This window comes from Poecilia formosa, unplaced genomic scaffold (assembly GCF_000485575.1).
Source record: "Poecilia formosa unplaced genomic scaffold, Poecilia_formosa-5.1.2 Scaffold159, whole genome shotgun sequence".
Classification (NCBI taxonomy): Eukaryota; Metazoa; Chordata; class Actinopteri; order Cyprinodontiformes; family Poeciliidae; genus Poecilia; species Poecilia formosa.
Window position 1 is genome coordinate 723437 of NW_006800098.1, and position 12515 is coordinate 735951.

Sequence of the window (12515 nt, forward strand, 5' to 3'; positions counted from 1 at the left end):
TAACATTTTTCAGATAAAAATATTTACACGATTGTTCCATTTCTGAAACATGAGTTAGAAAAACAAAATATGACTGTGGAATCAAAAATAAAATATAAGATTGGTCTGATTGGAGTTATTTCAATTGCCCCTTTTCAACACCGCTGAGTGGCAGGAGTAGCACTGCAACTGTTAACACGCGGATGAATGTGATGTTTAGATTGGGGAAGTGCGTCAAGGCCGCTTGTGCATACAGGACCGCCTCTGCTCCCAAAGATTACGAGCATCATGTTTCACCTTAAGAGTTTGTTTCCTTTAACTGGAAGACGAGGCTGAAACGGAGACGGCAGGCTGCAGCGCTTTCTGTTTAATGTTCAGCCATCGGAGAGCTGCTAAAAATGAGGAGGCCGATGATGTTTGCAGTTAACGGTCCGACTACAAATCCTCTCGCGTGAACACTAGCCTTAGCTGTCAAAGCAAAACCATCAAAGAGGCGAAAAGCACCGGCGCGTCTAACGATGCGACGACATGCCGAGAATTATTAGGGAAGTGTGTTTTAATAAGCATCTACGTGGAACTCCAGTGTGTTAAAAAGCGTAGCCTCGGTATGCCTGTAGCAGTGCACACACGTCAGTTGGCTGGCAATAAAAAGTGACCACAACAATACGAACACCCAGAGGTGAGCTGGAATAGTACAATAAACAACAAACTGAACAGGAAAAAAAACAAAAAAAAAAAACAGAGAAACTAAAGTTGAAAAAGAAGAAAGTTTAACATTTTAACATCTGGTTGGGATTTAAGGTGGTCACAAAAAGAAAAACAAAAGAATTTATATACTGGTTTGATACAAGGAATCCAGTCCCTTCAAATGTGAAGAAAGTAAATCGTATGCTGTTTGGAAATCATAAGAAAATGAATGGGGAATATACAACCATCCCTGTTGAAACATTTATTTCCGCTTTTAAGGGTTTTTTTTTATTTTCCCCTACTCCTTTTGGAACACGGTGAAAGGAAATGTAATATGTAAAAATGGGATTTGCTAATGTGAATGTGTTTGAAATTACATGTGCATGTTTCATTATTTTTTTTTGTAGGCATTATTCATTAGTCATAGAACAATATTCCCTTAAGAGTAGGTGTGTAGAGTTGAAACATTTATATTCATTATGACAGATATATGTTGTAAGTAAAAGAAAAACAAAAACAGAATGGAAAACACAACATCTCAGAGGCATTAAAGAAATCAACTGAATATGATCTCCAAGTATAAACAAAACAAATACGCTTAAATGCTGAAATCACAAACAATTTTCAGGTATTTACAATATATAATAAAAATGAATAAAACATAGAACTTTATATTTCCCGCTGAAAACAAATGAGCAAAAAAAAACAACAAAAAACAAGTACAATCAGTGCAGTGTGATAAATGCAAGCCCCTTGACTGTCCAGAAGGTGGCAGCAAAGTGTCTCATCTTCAAACACAAGCTTGTTTGTACCGAGTCTCTATGTGTTGCCAGTTATTGCAATAATCTGATCCAGGATCAGCTCCACGGGTCAGAACTGTGATTGAGGTTGTATTGCTGCAACTCAATCTGTTTTTTGATCTGATTCATCAGAAGCTGAGACAAAATCATGCCCACCAGCTGCAAGAGAGGAAAACAAGGATGAACATTTGGCTGCAGCAAGATCAAGCGTTTGTGCCCTTATTGCACCAATGTGTACCTCTGGTACTGCCAGTCCCAGTGCAATGCCGCCCAGTACGATCATGTTGCTGTGGATGAAGTCATCCAGTATGTCGATGCAGCCACTGGTGTGAATTTCCTTGCCAGCTTCTGCGAATTCACGTTCTTGCATGCCTTGGCCACACATGGTGTTGACCACACTCTACGCAGAGAGAGAGAGAAATCCTTACGTCTAAAACTGAAAATACAACAGAAACACAGAAGAAGAAGAAAAAGAAAGACCCTAATGTGTCTGCATTTTGAATCAGACTGACCTCGTTTCTAGAGAGGATGCAACAGGAGAAGGGGACGGAGCAGCGCTCTCTGCTGGGGTTGGTTTGGTTACAGTGAAAGTAGATGTTATTGGACCAGTCAAGGTATGTCGCAGCACCACAGCATCCAAACTGAGGAGGAGGAGGGAAAAATTACAATACAGAAATATGACTTATTTTTTATTTTTTATGCAAGTGAAGCATACAGGAGCAGATATTTCATGTTTCACGTACAAGACGTTCTTCCCTCCGGATCATTTTAAAGTAACATCGAAAATCCAATGCTAGTTGATTCTTTCGAAACAAACAACCCCGATCTGACCAAAGTAAGGCAATCCTCCGGTTCTGCCTCTGCTGCAGACGTTTAAGCACAGTTTTGACAAAACACCCACCTCTTCTTGACCGAAGTCGATAAGGTTTTGCAGATCAGCGTCGTCTCTGTAGTGAACGATTGCATCATTGATCACTTCTGTTACTTTCTGTCTGGCCTTGAAGGTGAAAATAAATAAATAAGTAAATGAATAAATCTCAGACATAAAGACATCAACTGAACCGGATTTCTGTGAACTGAAAAACTACATTTTGACCAGATTAAAAAGCCTTTCTTGAAACGACATAAATCTATGCTCACATTTAATTAATTAATTGCTTGATTACCTTATTTGAAAAGATGAAGCTCAGAACACCAGCAGCCAGCTGGATTATGAAAATCACCACCAAGGAGATGCAGAACTGGGATGGGCAAAAAAAAAAAAAAAAAATTACTAAAAAAAAAAAGTTCACCATTTTATATCACTTAACTTAATGTAAATGTATTGTTTGCATGACCTTGTACAGTGCCTGCACTCACACACCTAAAACTTTCCCACATTTTCCTACCTTTCAACCACAAATTGCCATTTAATGAAATAAAATGATATGCACTAGCATTTTTATATATAGAAGTATGTTTACATATAGCAGTATTTTTGTTTTCTACATGTGCCTGAAGTTATATTTCAAAGATTTGTTCGTCCAATTATACTGACAGGCTAGGGGAAAAAAAAGAAGAAAAAAAAGGCAAAAACATCAGCAAAGCTGGCAGAGGCAACTCTTAGGCTTGCCACACTTTTCAGGTTTTTATTTGCGATACGATTTGAAATAAATCCCTTTTCTTCACAGTTCAAACTCGTGGCTTTAATGTGTCAACAACGGAGAAAAAAAAAAGGAAAAAGGAGTACGAATACTCTTGCCAGGCACTGTATTTCACTGCACATTCTTGCGTGCATGAATGTGCACGCCACCAAATAAAACAGTTAAGTCTCAGATTAATAAAAAATGGCAGACGACATTTAAAACCCAGGTACTATTTGCAGGAGGCAGATGTTTTCTCGCAGCGAGCCCACGCAGCCACAGAAGGTGACGAGGAAGATCAGGACTCCCACCACTATCAGCATAACGGCGGGATCCAGGGACAGAGATGTCAGGGTTGCCTCTGCAAACAAAGATGGAGGCACTTCATCTGCTTCCCGTTAAGGGCGGCTGCTCGATCCTCGTGCCCGGTGAAGTAAAGCGGAGACCCAGTACCCGACCCCGGCGGGGACGTCTGACAATTTACCTGCATGCTTCACCGTACGGGCGTAAATGCCAACTGCCACCATTAAAAGGGAGATCACCTGTGGGCGAAGATGGACAAGGAAAATGAAAGAAATCACACAGAAAACAGGAGGATGTTCATCAGAGCAGCTGTCGAAAACTATTTTTATGCGTTTCAACTTGTCAGGGGTGTGGCGCCATCTAGACACTTCAACTTAGTAACAAGAAAGATGTGCAGGGGGGAGTTTATGAGTCATATCTGCTGGATCACTGATGAAATATTCTAAAACTGTCCCAACTTGAGCATTCCTCTTCCCAAGAAAAGTACGTAGAGTGGCGAAATCCTCCCTCCACCATCAGTACTAAAGCGTCTCATTCAGCTCTCGTCTCCCATTCTCGACGGAGTAAAAGAAAGAGTTCAGGAACAAACCCTGTCCACCCTGAATGACATGGATCCAATTACCAGAGAGACTGTCGGGAAGGGAACTGATTTCTCTCTGCCTTGTTTTCTGGCGGCACAGTAAACAGAGCAGGTGTGACACCTGAAGCACACAGGTGGCTTGGGAACATGTGTAGATAGGAATGTGCAAGAAAATATCTTAAAAATCGACAAAAACCGAACCAGTCAAGATTAGAAAAACGACACAGACGTGTAGCAGCAAACGTCTGCTCGGAGCATGTTGAACCCGACATAGCCAGAGGCAGCAGAAAGTTACGACGCTTTCCAAGCTTCAAGTTCTCACACAGCCTTATCTTACTTAAGCAGCCGCGGGTCATGCTTACCAAGAGTGTTGAATACAAATTAATAAAGAGACTTGATCTCATTTGAGAGGGGCACACCTGAAAGGTCATGTCAGATCTTGGGTTGTTTTGTTTTGTTTTGTTTCTCCCCCCCCAACTCAACATTTTGTGCAGCAGAAAGACAAACAAAAAGTCTCTCAATCTCAGCAAGTTTAATCTACAACAACAAACCAGCTCAGAAGAGGCTGCAAGAGACCACCTGACGCCGAAAGCCTTTGTATGAACTTTGTGGACGGACTCACTGCAGGGAGTTTCGCTTCTACCATCTGCATTCAGATGCATTCGAATTGTGAAGTTTCAGATCTGGCAAAAGTGCAATGGATCTTAAAAAGACTTTTTTTTAAAAAGTGTGACGATTTGCTAAATCTGCCTTTGTGGCCAACTTTCTAAAGTCCATTTGGTGATCACCTGTACTCTGAATTTCATAAAATTTGAGCTTCCTTAGATTATAAAAAAAATAGTCTTGCTTCCCTGTTTGCTGTGTTTAAGGTAAATGTAAAGGTCACTTCAGGGTTGAGTACGTGACCCTTTCTGTGTTAAAAAGTAACTAAAACCAAACAAAGAGGGACGGGACAAAGCTGGCAGAAATAAACTTTTTAAAGATCTTATCAAACACCTTATTAAAATTGTTGCTTTTACATAACCACATTTTATGATGGCAAGATGAGTTATTAACTTAAAACACTAAAGAGATTCAAAAAAAAAGAAAAAAAAAAGATAAAAGTGGTTTTGATCACTCACCCAGAACATTAAATTAAAAAAGAACAGCAGGTATTTCACAAATGAGTTGACAAAAGTGAAATCCTTGTCGGATCCAGTTGCGCCGTTGCGGTTTCCTGCCATGGCTGGTCCTGCTGCAGCGCGAAGGCGCTTCAACCAAGTTTGCGCACAAAAACCAAAATGTGTTGGTGGAAGTCGACGCTAGTGGTCATAAGCATAATGATAACCGACCCCAATAACAGACAGATTCCAAGCAGCGACAGCAAAGCCTGACTGGGCTCGTCAGCAGTGGGCGTTAAGTTTCTGTCTCACGCCTTCACAGGTGATCACATGATACAAACAATGTGCGGACGGAATCCCCCGCAAGAGAATGGGTTGTTGCTTTACGTTTATTTATTCAATTTTATTTATTTATTTATTTATTTATTTTCGAAAAAAAAATAAATAAAAGAGAAAATGCCTCTAAAAAGTATAGTTAAAGGTCTGAGACAGAGTTGAAGAATTTATTTATTTATTTATTTTCGAAAAAAAAATAAATAAAAGAGAAAATGCCTCTAAAAAGTATAGTTAAAGGTCTGAGACAGAGTTGAAGAATCCATTGTTTTCATTTTAATTGTTATGATCAATGTCTTTCTTTCTTTCAGTTTCACTATTTTTGTGTGCAAAGAACTGTACATTTCAGAAGCGTCCATATGTCTTAAAGATATTTGGAAGGTGGTCAGAACGGTCCTATATTCTTTGACTAATGCAATGTGAAAAACTAAAACCATATCTCTATATAGTATGTCTGTATTTTACAAAAATTTTCAAAAGTATGGCTTGCGCAGAAAAGACTTACACATTTTAATAGTTGTCTATTCTAGCATTATTTATTTATTTATTTATTTATTTATTTATTTATTTATTTATTTATTTATTTATTTATTTATTTATTTATTTATTTATTTATTTTCTGATCTACGGTGGTCACCGGCAGGCGGCGGTATTGCGCCGCAATGTTGTTTGCTCGTCGCCACAAAGACAAGAAGAACATCCGTGTGTCCGGAAGTTATTGTTGGAGCCTCTGCAAGATTCACGTGAAATTACAATTTGCTTCTTTGCTCAGGCGTTTCCACTACCGAAAAATGGTGCGGAGTGGCAAAGGTTTGTTCGATAATTACACCCACATCCCTGCTGGTTTTGCTGCTTTTATAAATACGGCGGATTTCCAAACGTGTTAATGGCAACGCTAATTTTAGCTCATTTTCTCCTCCGCGTCGAGAGGTGGATGCACTTGCTTTTCATCTTCGGAGTCTGCTTCACATCATATGAGTAATGTCCGTGGTGTCGCCTTTAGGCTCCCCGCTTCCTCCAGCCTCCTTGCAGCTGCTGGTTCCTCCTGTGAGGCTCATGTCTGCCTTCGTGTGGAAAGCGGTGCAGCAGGACAGCGCCGTCCAGTATGAGAAGCTGCTGGACTTCATCGACCTGGCCACAGAGATCGTGCCGGAGCTTCTCAGTCCTAGTCAGAAGGGTCAGCTCGTCCTGGGCCTCAGAGCGAGGGTGAGGAAGATACTTTAAACTTGGATCTCTGATGATGATGATGATTGTCAGGTATTCAACTCAGCTTAAGCTGGTGTATTCTTACTTCTTAATGCAGGTAGCTTCTTCCATGTTTATTTATGTGATTGTTGAGAATAGGGACAAAATGGGTTTAAATTTCCCCCAGTTTTTTTTTATTTATTATTTCTCAACCTTATGTATGCAAATATGACAAATAATGTTTTGGAAATGTAAAGATGCTAAGGTGCAGGCTCCCAGTTGCAACATTTTTTTTTCAAAAATAAAATTTTTAATCAACCTGACCCAGAACTTTGTCATCACCATCTGACAAAATAAATATAAAATTATTTTTAAAATACCCTATTAGTGATATTTTTACTCAGTTTTACAGACAAATGTTTCTCAAGAAACAAAATAAATACTATTTAAAACAAAAAAACAACAAAAAGTCCATCTGACAGAGTTGACTGTGCATGACGGAGTTGACACAGAACTGAAGGTGGTGACAAACTTGTGAGTAAAAAGAAAGTAATACAATTTCTGTAAAATACTGCATTTGGTTAGAAGGAGGCAACAAATTGCATAAAAACCCAGATTTGAAATGGTGTTAACTTCCTGTTTTATCCTGGGTGTAGGATTCATTTTGCAGTTTTCCCATTTGCCACATGCTTGCACCTTTTACTGATGTTTCCCGTTCTCTGTCCTGATAACTCCACTCTAATCGTTGTGCTGCTGCAGTTTGTCCTGGAGTTGTGTCGGGGCAACGGTGTAGCTAACATCAAGACGATCCAAGGCCACCTGGATAAAATCCACACCTGCTGCCTGGAACTGAGCACCAGTGAACACATGGTGAGCTTTTAAAGAAAGCTTTCATATTACTCAGTTATTATTGTAATGATAATATAAATATATATTTTTAAAAAGCCATTGAGGTAATTGCTAACTTTTCTGTGCCCATCTCTTGACAGGAAAGCTCTGATATTCTGAAGACTTCCTATAGTAACTTTGCGAGCTTGGTGCAGAACATTTTGAATGTTCCCTTAGAAAAGGAACTGTTCTTCCAAGTGAGTTTATTTAAACATTAAAGTAAGTACGTTTTCTAAGAACAGGCCTGAAATTATACATCAGAGAAAAAAAACCAAACAAATTATTCCAGCTTTTTCAGACATAGCTTTTGCAGAGTAGCCTGGAAACCATTTGTAAGTGGATGTAATTAGCATCTGATTTAATCATGCTAATACGTCTAGTAGCAATTATTTATATGTCACATTACAAGCTAGTCAAACTAAATTAAATCTACTCTTGTGGTTATGTTTGTAGGAAGTTTTTCCTGATCACTATGGACTGGCCTTCAACCAGCGGATCCAACAGCTTGTGTCTTTGCTCCTGTCAAGGCTGGAGCAGCTGCTGCCTATACCGGACCTGCAGCAGGTATTCTAGAAGCCTCTATAGAAGAGGAGTAGTCATGTACCTGCGTTTGTCAGTGCCTATGTGCAGTTTGTCAGTATGAAAACCTGGATAAAAATACAAAATTTATATGGCATCAGTACAAAAATGTCTCCTCAGACAGCCAGCCTGCAGTATGCTGCTTATAGTTTGCAAAACGTAGCTTTGTTGTGATGATATTCTCTTAGCTTCCACACCACGACTCTGGGATTTTTGCAATTGGACTACTTCCCAACTAACAAAATTGTCTTTCTTATACGTAATAGAAAACTATAATAGTCTTAGCTTTAGCAAGATGACTTATATGCACAAGAACAAGTCATGAGCATAGGCTTATGCCTTTGCTGGCATCTAATTAAAAAAAATTCTAGGAAAACAATAATATAAAAAAATTTCAGTGGTTTTGAAGCCGTAACTTTTTAAAACTGAAAATCTGTCCTTGCCTTATACAGACGGAACTGTTTCAACCTTGACACGTGTGCTGCTAAAGTAGTCGTACAAATGATAAACATCTGTTAAGTTTAATAAAAACGATCTTATATGAAATGCAAACCTTTTTAGTAGGGCTGCAGCACATACCGTAACGCAATCATCATCGCAACATTAGGTTTTGCACTACGTGGAAACAATATTTTATAGGATGTCAATGCGCTTGATGCTCAAAATTCATGTATGTTTATTATGGAAGTGATGCTAAAGGCCAACAAAAGTTGTGGAGAAAAAAAAACAATGATCAGAAAACGTGACTTCATTGTGATCAACCTTTTTAAATGGAGTGTGTAAGTGAATATCACTGAGCTACCTGCATGTCTCTGGCCTCTTAGACTGCAAATTGGCTCAATGAATCATCTGCTTCAGAAGACCTTGGACATCATCTGTCTGAACCTTTTCCTCTGAAGACTCTGCTGCTCCATCACAGAGAGCTGGGGATTCTCAGTTCAGGTGAGATCAAGGATTTGCTGTCTCTTTTCTCTTTTTTTTTCTTTTTTCTTCATCTAAAGTGACTCCAGTGCTTAAGAAGTTTCTCTTTAGCAGCTTCTTCAAGCACTGAAGAGGATGTAATATTATCCACGCTGGCCCTCTCTACTCAAACCGATCAGTTCAGCGAGGATGATGAAGAAGACGATGATAAATTCGACAGTGATGAAGAGACGCTGGCGCTAGAGGACTTGGAGGAAGATTCAAATCAGAGCTTGGATGACACATCAGAAGACTGGGTGCCCAAAAATAAATCAGGTCAGCTGAAGGCCAGAAAAACTCTCTAAGTGGACATGGTTTTTTTTTACTCTACTGAACTAGTATGTTCTTTCTGGTGTTTTCAGGGTCTCTCTCTCGTTTATTCATCTGCACCAAGAGTCCAGGCACACAGCCGATACAGAGGACGGTTCGAAAGAATGTCCAGCGTCAGCAGCAGTGGACGGCTCCTGTTCAGAACCCCAAGGCAGTTAAAAAGGTCAACAAAAATCAGCTGAAAAGCCAGGAGATGAAAAGTAAAAGCAAGAAAGCTGAAGACAACCTAAAGAATCAGCAGAGAGCCAAACAGAAAGACAGCATTGACAAAAAGGGGGAACATGACCAGAAGAAGGACGGGGCGAAAAACAAAAGTCGGCGGAAACGGAAAGAGCCCACAGGGGAAGATAAAAGGTTCCTGAGTACGCGACCGGTGAAGAAAAGCCTCACAGAAGAAGAACTCAAATGCCCAACGTGCCAGAAGAGATTTATACATCCCAACCAGCTTACGACACACTTGAAGCTCCACTCCTTCCGCTACAGCTGCATTGATTGCGAGAAAGGATTTACAAGCCAGTCTGGGTACTATTACCATCAGAGACTTCACAAAAGAGGGCGAGAGTTCACCTGTAAGGAATGCAACAAGGGATTCTTGTGCCAGTATTCTCTCAAGCAGCACGAGCACCTGCATGACGGTCCCCCCAACTTCTGCGATATCTGTGAAAGACACTTCAGCAAAAACGGCTTCGTTAGACACATGCAGATGCACAAGGGGGAAAGGAACTTCCTGTGCACCACCTGCGGAAAGGCGTTCCTCTCGTCCGGGGAGCTGCGGCTGCATAATCGGTCGCACACGGGCGAGATGCCGTACACCTGCATCCACTGTGGGAAGGGCTTCTCCAGCAAGGGTCACCTCGTTGTCCACACACGCTCTCACACGGGGGATCGTCCGTACCTGTGCGCCGAGTGCCCCAAACGTTTTCTTACCCTGAACTGTCTCAAGAGGCACTCTCTCAGCCACAACGGGGTCAAGCCTTTCAAGTGTCCCAACTGTGACCGGGAATTCTCCCAGCAGGGGAATATGAAAAGACACATGGCAACTCATAAACCTGACTGCTAGTGGTTTGACTTTGGTCACACAACAATACTTGTAACTATGGTTTTCAGGATCCTTTGGCATATTTTCAATGATATGGTCAGTAAAACACTGTGTTAGTAATTACAGTTTTTCACTTTGGTGAATCCTGTTATGGAACCTATTAAAATACATTTACTAGTTGATGCCTTCTCATTGAATTGTCTTTCTTTTTCTCTTTCTGTGTGAAATGTGAAACTGTTATTCTGACAAATATGAATACTTCAAAATTACCTGAGTCAGATGGCGGCCTGTTTTGACTGTCCTGCAGGTCTCATAATTATTGAAAGTTTGATTCAATCTTTCTTTAAAATCAAAGAAAGCTTTCACACAGTTATGCCTTTCTTTGCTTTGCAGCCTTTTTTTTTTTTTTACAAACTAATTAATTATTTGGATTTATTTATTTTATTTTGTCAAAAATTACTTTAATCAATCTATTAGAAATCTTTTTAGAATTTTTTTTAATTATGTTGTTTTAATGTACAGCACTTTATATCAGCTGTGGTTGTTTTAAAGTGCTTTATAAATAAAGTTGGTATGGTATGGTATGGTAAATCAATTTAGATAAAAAAAAAAATACCAGGTTTAATTGCATTTTAAACCTTCCGTGTTCGGAGACAAGCGCCTCGGTCACTTCCGGTCTATTGAAAATGGTATTTTACTCTAAGTGCTTGCAGGGTTTCCCAAGGTAACAATTACTTCAATAAGTAAGCTGGAGACACATTTGGAGAAGGGTTTTAAGATGTACGCCTCGTCATACATTCACGGATACGAAGGTGAGTTTTGTTTTCTTTAAACTTTGTAGTTAACATTAACTTTAGCTTATGCTAGCAGGCAATATTCTCGGACATTTTTATTATAAAAATGTACTTTTTAAACATTTTCATCCATTCTAATGGACAATGTTTTTACTTTATTTTGTGTTATTTTCAAGTATATTGCCGTAATGTGTGTTTGTTGTCATTACTGTCAGAGATAAAGTAACGAGGGAGATTACGGTTCGGACTTTTTGCTTCCGAACCACGAGTAAGCACAACAAGCCCCATAGTTTAAAAGTAGGGCGGCCCTGGTACTTGTCAAAGTTCTAGTTCAACTGACTGTTCAGGTTCAAAGTTGTTGCTTTTAGAAACATATGGTCGTGTGGTCACCGTATTATTGCGTTTTACTACTTTTGCATGCTTCTTGTGAAGAACTCAAAGAGGGATTGTGTTTACAGCAGTGTGTGCACTTTTGGGGCCATGAGGACGGATTTTTGAAAGATGCAGCATAAAAAAGAAACTGGATTCGGGTTCTACTGAGCATCTATGGTGAGTAAAATATATTTTCGTACAGCAGAAATGTTACGAGTGTGTTTATTCTGTATCTTTGAACAGTTCACCTTCCAAAGGCGCCACAGAATATTTTTTATTTATTTTTTTACTTTGAATTGTACAGCTTTTTGGGGATTTGAATATCTTTTTATTGAGAAAAGCCTAACTGTGAGAGGCACTGCTCATAGAATGTTGTAGAACTGTAAAGACTCATTTACACCAGTTTTGTCTGGAGGAAAGGGCCAAAACTCCAGTAAGCTATTTTGAGAAACTTCTGGAAGGATGTTCAAAATAAGCCATTAAGTTTAAAGGGGTGTTGTACAAAATATTGAGAAAATAGGTGAATGCTACTAAGTTTAAAACTGTATTTTTAAATTGTTTTGGCACTAAAAATAAATAAATTGTGGCGGTAACCTCAACTGAATATAGTTTAAAGAGGAGGATAGTTTTCAGTTAACTATTTTCTAATTCTCCAGCTGACAATTGACCTTTGTGACAGAGGATCACATCACTAAAACATCAACAGAGGTTCCTAACACCTGCCTACCATGATGTCCAGTGTGACGCATGTGGAAGGAAAAGCAAAACAGCTGTAGGAAATGCAATTTATTTGCAATTTTTTAATAACATCATTCCTCAGATAAAAATGCAATGTTACAGGAATATACATCAGATATTAATTTAAAACTTGCTTCAAGGGACCATACAGTCTAAATATACTTTTTCCTTTTTTATTTACTGGTAGCGTGCGTTATAAGCAAGACAGACTCTGTCACCAATGACA

The 12515-nt window shown here is 39.3% G+C and overlaps 2 protein-coding genes across 2 annotated transcripts; one reads left to right on the top strand and one right to left on the bottom strand.

The window, feature by feature from the left end:
• Positions 1 to 912: 912 nt before the first annotated feature.
• Positions 913 to 5420, bottom strand: tspan33a (tetraspanin 33a). Its single transcript, XM_007564438.2, has 8 exons — positions 5093 to 5420; positions 3573 to 3630; positions 3322 to 3449; positions 2633 to 2707; positions 2368 to 2463; positions 1979 to 2107; positions 1705 to 1866; positions 913 to 1625 (listed from the first exon to the last, which is right to left on the bottom strand). Exons 1-8 carry the CDS (start codon positions 5192 to 5194, stop codon positions 1524 to 1526), a joined length of 852 nt encoding a protein of 283 aa, XP_007564500.1. The 5' UTR covers positions 5195 to 5420; the 3' UTR covers positions 913 to 1523.
• A 624-nt stretch (positions 5421 to 6044) lies between these two features.
• On the top strand, positions 6045 to 10574 carry LOC103146492 (zinc finger protein 34-like). Its single transcript, XM_007564440.2, has 8 exons — positions 6045 to 6214; positions 6408 to 6610; positions 7349 to 7459; positions 7579 to 7674; positions 7931 to 8041; positions 8881 to 8998; positions 9092 to 9292; positions 9379 to 10574. Exons 1-8 carry the CDS (start codon positions 6067 to 6069, stop codon positions 10404 to 10406), a joined length of 2016 nt encoding a protein of 671 aa, XP_007564502.1. The 5' UTR covers positions 6045 to 6066; the 3' UTR covers positions 10407 to 10574.
• Positions 10575 to 12515: the final 1941 nt, after the last annotated feature.